The following is a 10,833-nucleotide window of genomic DNA, read 5'->3' as shown; positions in this document are numbered from 1 at the left end:
AGTTGTAGTTTTGCAACAGCTTAGGTTGGAGAACATTGCTTTATGGTAGGGCTGGGCAACTGTGGCTCTCCAGCTGTGGCAGAACTACAATTCCCATCATGTTTGGACAGCCGAAGCTTTAGCTGTTGGCATGATGGGAATTGTAGTTCTGCCACAGTTGCTCAGCCCTGCTTTAAGGAATAGTTTGTGTAGTTTTTTTTTGGTTTTTTTTATTCTTTTTACTGACATTTCTAACTTTTGCCTATTTTGCACATTAAATGGCACATGTCCCTCCTGCATCGGCCGCCAAGATTAACAAAGATCAGCCTAGAATGCATAAGGTCTGCAATGCTCACCTCTTACCAGTGGAGTTCCCCTTTAAGGACTGGACGTGATGTGCAGGAGGTCGGTGCTGTTTATAAATCCTGAACCACACGAGTGCCTCATCCTAGAAAACTGACATTGCTGTCTCTTGTCTTCCCGCCCCGCTGCATGTTGCACTCCATTGTATATATTCGCTCTTATATTTATGTCTCCTCCTTATTTTTGTGCTTTTTTTAAATTTTGCTGAAACTTTATTATACGTTCTGCATGAAGAAATGAGCTTTATACTGTTGTATGTAAAATGCGAAAAACTTTATAATGGTAAAACAATAAAAGATTTCTTTTTTTTTTTTTTTCTATACTTCCTGTATTATTCTGTTCTATAGTAATTCACAATGTGCACAAAGTTCCTGCGGACTCCTAAACCTTCTGTGTTGGATGTGAGCAGATGGTTAGTCACAGGGTCTGGGGCCATATGACCTGTAATCCCTCATTAAAAAAAAAAAAAAATCCTGCCTTTTTTCGAAGCAAAATTGTTTTGTTTTCTTTAAAAGTGCTTGGGCTGTGTTCACACATTGCGGTAACGCTGTTAGTAACATGATTAACTGCTATGTGTGATCACATCCTTTTAAAGGGGTAGTTCACGGAAAAAAAAAATTCTGGTGCCAGAGACTTGTAATTTACTCCAGTCTTCCAGTACTTATCAGCTGTTCTATGTCCTGCGGGAAGTGGTGTATCCTTTCCAGTCTGGAAAGCAGGAGAGGTTTTCTATGGGGATTTGCTGCCGCTCTGCACAGTTCCTGACATGGACAGAGGTGGCAGCAGAGAGCACTGTCACACTGGAAAGAATACACCCCTTCCTGCAGGACATACAGCAGCTGATAAGTACTGAAAGACTGGAGATTTTTTAAGTTGAACTAAGTTACTTGTCACATGGTTTGGCTTCTTGAGCCCCCATTCATTTCAGCAGGTGTAATGTATAGTCCTTTCTGCGGCTCTTGCGTTGCGCTCCTAGTCCGGGGTAGTTGAGGATACTTTATATAAGTCACTTGTATAATAGAACGATTGGTTCACAGATAAATATGGAACTGCAGCCGAGGTGACGGATATAATCTCATTATGAAATGTTCTAGGACAAAGGTTCTTGGTTCCCAGCGGCCGAGGACAGAACCGCAATAATAAGACTATAATCCCGTTACACAATTCCTTAACAAAGAATGTTTGATGCCATCATCCATGATTCAGAGTCCCCAGCTCCCAGAAATATTAGGATTTCTAGTGAATCGTTCCTCTTCTTGATGCTCCATCAAGGCAGAAGCCCCCCATATAAGATCCGCCATACAAAGCAGAGCGCATATACAACAAGACAGTTTTAAAGATTACTGGAGCTTTCAGCTGTTGGGCCAACCATGATTATACCTAGTCATCCCCTATACTGTGGATAGGACATAAGTGTTAATGGTTGGATAACTCCATACACATTAGAGAAGTGACTTCAATGCTCTTACTGTAAAGAATCCCTTCCTATGCTGATAATAAAATCTCTCTTTCTCCATATAAAACACTACTGTTCTCAGAAGGAATTGTACAGAAAACATAGGAACCTGTTTGCGTAGATACTATTAGATAAGTGACTTCAGTGCTCTTACTGTAAAGAATTTATGCTGACAATAAAATCTCTTCCATATAAAACACTACTGTTCTCAGAAAGAATTGAGACTTGGAAGCTGTTAGTGCACATGCATATTAGTGACACCAGTGCTCTTACTGTAAAGAATACTTTCCTATACTGATAATACAATCTCACACCCTTTTTATATAAAACATACTACTGTTCTCAGGAAGAATTGTACTAGAGACGTCAGTGCTCTAAGGGTGGTATTAACACTGTGTTTTCAGCATCTGTTTAACTGATCTGTTTTTTGCAAAAAACGGACGCATTTGTGTGCATCTGTTTTTCCATTGACTTCCATTATAAAAAAAACGGATGCGTTTTTCGTGACGCACAATAAAGTACTGTTGACACTACTTTTTTTTGACAGTTAAAAAAAACGGATCCGTTAAACGGATTACAAAAACGCAGTGTGAGCCCACCCTTACTGGGCCTATTATACAGCCCGATAATTGTTTACCAAGGGCTGCAGGGACATCGTTACTGATGTCCTTGCAGCCCTTGCTTAAACTATATACATTACCTATCCATGCTCCAGGGCTGCTCCTGGGGTCTGCTTCTCCCCGGGTCCCGCACGCTCTAGCTTTAGAGCGGCCTGTCAGTTGACAGAGCGTGCAGGACCTGGGAAGAAGCGGACCGCAGGAGCAGCCCTGGAGCGTGGATAGGTAATGTATATCGTCAGTCGCAGGCCGCGCAGCACTATTACACGTAGCGATGCGCGGTCGGCACCCGACAAATATAGGTTCTAACCTATATCAACGATCAGCCGATGATCGTTGTATTTATTACACGGAGCATTAATCGTTCTGTGTAATAGTACCCTTACTGTAAAGAATCCTTTCCTACACTGATAAAATCTCTCCATTTATATAAAACATGCTACAGTTCTCAGGAGGAATTGTACAGGAGACTGGAACCCGTTTGTGTACATACACAGGGCCGTTTCCAGGCTTTGTGCCGCCTGAGGCAAACCTGAGCTGACAACTCTCTACCCGGTTAGAGGGTTGAATGTATCTTGATCCCCCTCTGTGTTTGTATTTTTAGCTTTGTATGTCTAATAAAGTAACATTTTTATGGATGTGCACATTTGTCTTTCTTAGGCTTTTTTCTTTGTAGTGCTTTTACTGTAAAGAATCCCTTTCTACGCTGATAGTAAAATCTCTCTTCCTCCATATAAAACACTACTGTTCTCAAAAGGAATTGTATGTGAGACTTGGAACCTGTTAGTGTACAGTGCTCTTACTGTAAAGAATACTTTCCTATACTGATAATAAAATCTCACACCCTTTTTTATATCAAACGTACTACTGCTCTCAGGAGGAATTGTACTGAATTGATGTCCACATTTGTCTTAGGCTTTTTTCTTTGTAGTGCTTTAACTGTAAAGAATCCTTTCCTAAACTGACAGTAAAATCTCTCTTCCTCTCTAGTTCTCGGAAGGAATAGTATAGTCATTGGGGGTGCATTACAGCAGGTTTATCATGCAGGGGTCTGGAAAAGCTGGGTATCACCCCACTCCACCTGCTATATTGGTTATCATTCAGCTTTTTTTTTTCCCAATGACAGATAGATGAGTGAATATCCCGATTGGTTCCTTGGTATTTTCTTTTCTAGAACGTCTCAGTCCCATAAGCAGATTCCCGGCCCAGCGGAGCGGTGGGCAGATGGGTGACAGTGTCTTTTGAGCCGTCCATCCACAGGGCTCCATTGTGAGAAGTATCTGAGCGCTTTTCCATCCAGTTAGTGATTGCCATGAGGAAAGCTCTTGTCTTGCTACGTGTGACTGAATTCTTTCCCGCAATTCTTTCATTTAATCCACTGCTGGTTTGAAAGGATTTAGGAACTAAACATTTTTTTCAAAGAACCTCCTTGTGCACAGAGCAAAGACGCTGAAGACTCAATGGAGAGAGCGGCTTCAAGAGAATCCCGGTGCTGAAAGAATCTTCTGTTCCCCCATTCGCTCGCTCATTGGCTGCGCCGGCTCTTTAAGAAGATTATTCTCTTGAAACAAATCAAAGTCCCTATAAATAGATGGAGACTTCTGACTCCCCCAACTCAGTCTCGGAGCGGCGCGTTCCTTTGCAGGAGGCATCATGGCCAGTCGGTAAGTAGCAGGTTGGACGCCATTAGTATTCACATCGTTGCTTCGCCGTCCGAGGCGTCAAAACCTGTCGAGTCATCTTATAGGAGGCGCAAAGCTTTTACCATAATTCAAAGGAAATTGTCTTTTTTGTTTTCTTGCTTGGAAAGTATCTGCAGTTGGAATTTTATTTCCTACTTGTTAGGACGGTATTATGGTAAATATGGAGGCGCACCGGAGAAATTGCAGGCACACCAACTCCAAAGGGGTACTCCGACAAAAAAAAAAATCTTCCAAATCAACTGGTTTCAGAAAGTTATATAGATTTGTAATTGACCTTTATTTAAAAATCTCCAGTCTTCCAGTACTTATCAGCTTCTGTTTGTCCTGCAGGAAGTAGTGTTTTTTTTTTCCATTTTGACACATTGCTCTCTGCTGCCGCCTCTGTCCGTGACAGGAACTGTCCAGAGCAGGAGCAAATCCCCATAGAAAACCTCTCTTGCACTGGACAGTTGCTGACATGGTCAGAGGTGGCAGCAGAGAGCACTGTGTCAGACTGGAAAGAATACACCACTTCCTGCAGGACATACAGCAGCTGATAAGTACTGGAATACTGTAAATAGAAGTAATTTACAAATCTGTATAACTTTCTTACACTAGTTGATGTGAAAGATTTTTATTTTTCTTGCCAGAGTTACCTTTGATGGCAACTTATTGCATCCTGAATGATCTTGGCCTTTAATGTATAGAAAACTTACACAAAGAGACGCTGCAATGTTACAAAGTGTAATATGTGTTAGAGCAATGAAGATTGGATGTAGGGTCCAGTATAGTTTGGAGTGTGCTTCTATTATTATATGTTACCCCAGTACCGGACTCACAGCTTACACTGCTGTGTATTTCTCTATGATGTCTTCCATGTTGCTGTTGCTTCTAGTATTATATGTTACCCCAGTACCGGACTCACAGCTTACACTGTTCTGTATTTCTCTATGATGTCTTCCATGTTGCTGTTGCTTCTAGTATTATATGTTACCCTAGTACCGGACTCACAGCTTACACTGTTCTGTATTGCTCACTAATTTCCTCCATTCTGCTGCTGCTTCTAGTGTTATTTGTTTCCCCAGTACTGGACTCAGCTTACACTGTTCTGTATTGCTCACCAACGTCCTCCATTCTGGTGCAGCTCCTAGTATTATTTGTTTCCTCAGTACTGTACTCAGCTTACACTGTTCTGTATTGCTGACTAATGTCCTCCCTTCTGGTGCAGCTCCTAGTATTATTTGTTCCCTTAGTACTGGACTTACGGCTTACACTGTTCTGTATTGCTCTATAATGTCCTCCTAAGTTATATAATGGCCAGAAATAATGCCAATCCTCATGTATACATATAGCACGTCCTAGAAGATTTGTTAAAAAATGTATCTTCAGAAACATATATGCCTGTTTGTAGGCCAGCTTAGGTTTGTCCAATCCAATTGCATTCTATGGGGCTTAGTGATTGTGTGGTATTTCACAGAGTGGAGCACCCTGCTGGTGGCTACAAGAAACTGTTTGAGACAGTGGAGGAGCTTGCCACCCCAATGAGCGTCCACATCACAGGTAAGAGCACCTGACACATCAGAGCTAACATATATTGTATAAACAGCCGAGGAGGCTCAGTATCTGCATGCAGAAGCTGTAGTTATATGTAACTGTAATGACCAGGGCTTGAGCAGCTCTGCAGTTCCTGACACAGCGATTAAAAACAGCAGAGGCCCAATGTCATTCCTTTTTTGCTGCTACCCAATGTAAAAATGTGGAAAGAAAGAAAAATACAACCTGCTGCACTCAAGCTGTTTCAGAAGTACAACTCCCTGTATGACTGCGGCTGTCAGGGGTATGCTGGGAGGTGAAGTCTTAATATTATATAATTATATTATATAATATTATATATAATATATTATATTAATATATATAATTTATGTACAATAATTAATATATATATATATATAACAGAATATTAATAATAATGTTATCAGCCAGGAAAGTCCTCCCCACCCCCTATAATTACATCACACATCTCTATTGCTGATACCACGCATGCTTGTGCACTATTATGAGCTATGACTGTATAGAGCTGAGTAGTTTCCATGTTGGTTCGCCCCCTCATTTCCCCCTCTCCATTCCTTCTCGGACAGGTCGGTTACCCCCATGGCTGTCCGGCAGTCTCTTGCGATGTGGACCCGGATTGTTTGAAGTGGGTTCCGAGCAGTTTTATCACCTGTTTGATGGACAAGCTCTGCTACATAAGTTTGAGTTCAAGGAAGGACATGTGACGTATCACCGCAGGTACGTGATACATAGCCTATCAAATAACGACAATGTATTAATTATGAACAGCTTTTTATGGCTTTATTTATATTTGTATGTGGAGGCAAATAATTCTGATTGAGAATCTACCATTTTGTGACTACAGTTTGTAGGCTGATGTATGTGTCCCCTTGACAACAGACTACAAACCTTATGTAGTCAGATCCTGCTGTAATACTCGCAAAGGGGTTTTCCAGACACAATTTTTTGATGAACTATCCTAACAGATGTGTAGTGGCTGTGCAATAAGTTGAAGCTGAGCTGCAGTAACCCAGCCTGGCCAACGCACCATACATGGCGCCACCTGCTTCCTGCCAAGGCTCTATCAAACAGCTGAATATCAGGGGTGCCAGGTGTCAGAGCCCCATCACCAGGTATATCATTAATACATTTTGCCTGTAAAACCCCTCTAAAGGGTTGTGCAGTCATTTCATTTTAAGTTTAAAGCTATGTTCACACACAGTATTTTGCAACCAAAACCAGGAATGGATCAAAAGCACAGATTGGCTATGTTCACACTGTTGAAATTGAGTGGATAGCCGCTAATTAATTGCAAATACTCCTGCAAAATACTGAGCAAAAATACTGTGTGGGAACATAGCCTAAAACTGCTCAGGCTGCAATACAACAATAATAATAATAATGCCCCAGTCACACCTGCAGCGATCCCCGGGTACCGCAGTTCTGAAGGTGCCTGGTTCCCACTGCTCATCACTTCCTGTTCTCATTTTGACACAAGGAAGTAGCCGCTCAGCCAATCACTGATGGGTTGGTCACCACTGTGGTCAGTAATTGGCTGGACAGATACTTTTGTGTGTCAGGATGTCATCAAGAAGTGATGAGCAGCAGGGAGCTTGCACCTTCAGAACTACGGTACCCAGGGATCATGGGAGGTGAGTACAGACAATGGGAAAGATTTATCAAACATGGTGTACAGTGAAACTGGCCCAGTTGCCCCTAGCAACCAATCAGATTCCACCTTTCTGTGAGTCTGTGAGGAATGAAAGGTGGAATCTGATTGGTTGCTAGGGGCAACTGAGCCAGTTTCACTTTACACCATGTTTGAAAAATCTCCCCCAATATTTCCTTTTTTATACCCACTCTGAGCAGTATTAAACTTAACAAGAAATTAATGAACATCCCCTTTAAGACATAATCAGTAGCTAGGATCATTACCAATCTTTACAATAAACAAGTCATATTCCTCTCTTCCTTGATGATTCCTCCCAAATTGACAATTTGAGGAGAACCCATCAAAAACAAAATTTGGCACAAATTGTTCTCTAATGTTTTCTTGACGGTCCCAGATAGAGCCAAATACAAGACATGTTTTTCCAAATTCATAATTATTATGAAGATAGTTCCTCAGGGGCTGGGCCCAATTGCAAAATTTCAGTGCCCCCTTTAGGTGGAGGCAGTGACTACTCAACTTTCCAGGGCCTGAGAATGTTCCTCAGGGGCGGGGCTAAATTGCTGCAGTGTTAAAGTCTTGGTGCAGGGAATGGGCAATGTGGAGGAATTCTTGCTTGACTTTGTTTTCCTCTTTTTGGGGAATTAATTTGCAAAAGTTAGAGTTTTAGACATTGGTATATAGGAGTAACATAGCTTTACTGTGTGGGTGCTGTAAGGACACACAGACTGCCGCAGTGGGGGCACATCGTTATCGCCATCTCATGTATTATGTGAGGGTTGTCCGAGGACTGATCTCAGCAACAGATGCCTAAAATTACAGTGAGTCATGTAGAAGCTGCAGAGATTAGGATTCACAAGGTCGGCTATATTTGCATGTTTCACATTTTGACATTGATCGGTTCTCATTCACTATTATAGGAATCACAGTCGGCTCCCATACAGGCACTTTAGATGTGTAATTTCCTCCCCAGAAATCCTTTCACCTTCTTCCATCCATCTGTTATCAGCGCTGCATAAAATGGCAGTGCGTACTCTGTTCATTATAGCAGAAAGGAAGGCGCAACATTAATGTCTCCCGTGATTGTGCCTCACATTGAGAGCCTTGTGGGATCCTTATTTCCAGAATGTATTTTATTTCCAATTTATGGTGTCCTGAAGCCGAGGGGACAAACACAAAAAATCTTCATGAAAGAAAAGTTTACTCTGTCCATTTTTGAACATTTACTACAGTAGAATTTTTATTAAATGACAATATAACTAGTATAATACTGCCCCTATATACAAGAAAATTACTACTATAATACTCCAATATACAAGAATATAACTACTATAATACTGCTCCTATATACAAGAATATAACTACGATAATACTGCTCCTATATACAAGAATATAACTACTATAATACTGCTCCTATATACAAGAATATAACTATTATAATGCGGTTCAGGGAAGAAACAGAGTGCTGCACCTCACACCTATGGCTGATACTAGTGCCGCTAGGCTAAATAAAAAACACATCAGAATTTTGTGTATGAATTGATCAAGCCATACTGCCCCATGTACCTCGTGCCGGTATCTGATACACATGGGTCCCTACACTAAGTCCACACCGTGCCAGTCAGTGGCTACCAACCCCGCAGGCGTGCACAGCCAGGGAACGGGGGCCATGGGACGGCCCTGCGACCCCCATGCCACAGGACCAGACCCAAAAACACCACACCAGAACCCGGCCAGCACCGCCGGCGGAGAAGGTCGCCCCCAAGCAGCACAAGAGGACCAGAGGACCTGCGCGGTGGTACACGGGGCAATATGGCTTGATCAATTCATATACAGACACTCTGGTGTTGATTTTTAATATAGGCCTAGCGGCATTAGTATCAGCCATAGATGGGATGTGCAGCGGTTCCATTCTCTCCAGTTCGTATAACTATTATAATACTGCTCCTATGTACAAGAATATAACTACGATAATACTGCTCCTATATACAAGAATATAACTACGATAATACTGCTCCTATATACAGGAATATAACTACTATAATACTGCTCCTATATACAAGAATATAACTATTATAATACGGAAACTGGAGAGAAAGGAACAGCTGCACATCCCATCTATGGCTGATACTAGTGCCGCTTGGCCTATTTTAAAAAACAACACCAAGGTGTCTGTATATGATTTGATCAAGCCATAAAAGCCCCTTGTACCAACGTGCAGGTCCCCTGGTTCACACGGGTCCCTAGGCTAACTCCACATCGTGTCGGTCAATGACCGCCACCCCCGCAAAGCGTGCACGTGCAGGGAAGGGAGGCCATGGAGCGGCCCTACAACCCCCATGTCACAGGACCAGACCCAAAAAGCCCCACCAGAACCCGGCCAGCACCACCGGCGGGGGAGGCTGCCCCCAAACGACACAAGTATGGATATGGTATTACACTTACCACTGCTGCTCTTACAGAATGGGGAAGACATAAGGTCCGGACATGTGAACACAGGCATATCCTGCTAATTTTGGTCATGTGGGTCTTCCCCACTCTGTCAGTGCAGTGGTAAGTGTAATACCATATCCATACTTGTGTCGTCCGTGTATAACTATTATAATACTGCTCCTATATACAAGAATATAACTACTATAATACTGCTCCTATATACAAGGATATAACTACTATAATACTGCCTCCTATATACAAGAATATAACTACTATAATACTGCTCCTATATACAGGAATATAACTACTATAATACGGTTCAGGGAAGAAAAAGAGTGCTGCACCTCACACCTATGGCTGATACTAGTACCTCTCGGCTGCATAAAAAACATCAGAATTCTGTATGTGAATTGATCAAGCCACACTGCCCCATGTACCGCGTGCAGGTATCTGATACACATGGGTCCCTAGACTGTGCCAGTCAGCGACCACCACCCCCGCACACGCGCACAGTCAGGGAAGGGTGGCCATGGAACGGCCCTGCAACCCCCATGCCACAGGACCAGACCCAAAAATGCCACACCAAAACCCAGCCAGCACCACCGGCGGAGGAAGCTGCCCCCAAACAGCACAAGTCTGGATAAGGTATTGCACTCACCATAGCTATCAAAGATAGAATGGGACAGACAGGAGGGATAAAACCATGGGCACTCAGGTGTCTCCTGCTTATTGCGGTCATGTGGGTCTCCCCAGGAGGAGTACAAAACACGGAGAAAAGAGAGAAACAAAATACGGTTCAGGGAAGAAAAAGAGTGCTGCACCTCACACCTATGGCTGATACTAGTACCTCTCGGCTGCATAAAAAACATCAGAATTCTGTATGTGAATTGATCAAGCCACACTGCCCCATGTACCGCGTGCAGGTATCTGATACACATGGGTCCCTACACTAAGTCCACACTGTGCCAGTCAGCGACCACCACCCCCGCAGGCGCGCACAGTCAGAGAAGGGAGGCCATGGAACGGCCCTGCAACCCCCATGCCCCATAACTACTATAATACTGCTCCTATGTACAAGAATAT

At 42.8% G+C, this 10,833-nt stretch overlaps 1 protein-coding gene across 3 annotated transcripts in view; it reads left to right on the top strand.

Annotated features, from left to right (window-relative positions):
* The first annotated feature begins 4,003 nt into the window (after positions 1-4,003).
* The window catches only part of RPE65 (retinoid isomerohydrolase RPE65), a 21,330-nt gene continuing 14,500 nt past the window's right edge, over positions 4,004-10,833 (top strand). The window contains exons 1-3 of one of the 3 annotated variants that reach the window (XM_069979429.1): positions 4,004-4,079; positions 5,575-5,657; positions 6,236-6,386. In XM_069979429.1, the coding sequence (XP_069835530.1) occupies positions 4,069-4,079; positions 5,575-5,657; positions 6,236-6,386 (245 nt within the window). In that variant the 5' untranslated portion in view covers positions 4,004-4,068. Of the gene's footprint in view, positions 4,080-5,574; positions 5,658-6,235; positions 6,387-7,208; positions 7,301-7,963; positions 8,139-10,833 lie in introns of those variants that run through there. The other 2 variants (XM_069979430.1, XM_069979431.1) reach the window with 2 other exon arrangements.

The sequence above is a fragment of the Dendropsophus ebraccatus genome, chromosome 8, assembly GCF_027789765.1.
Source record: "Dendropsophus ebraccatus isolate aDenEbr1 chromosome 8, aDenEbr1.pat, whole genome shotgun sequence".
Classification (NCBI taxonomy): domain Eukaryota; kingdom Metazoa; phylum Chordata; class Amphibia; order Anura; family Hylidae; genus Dendropsophus; species Dendropsophus ebraccatus.
The sequence above is the reverse complement of the archived record's forward strand: the minus strand, read 5'-3'. Positions and strand labels throughout refer to the sequence as shown.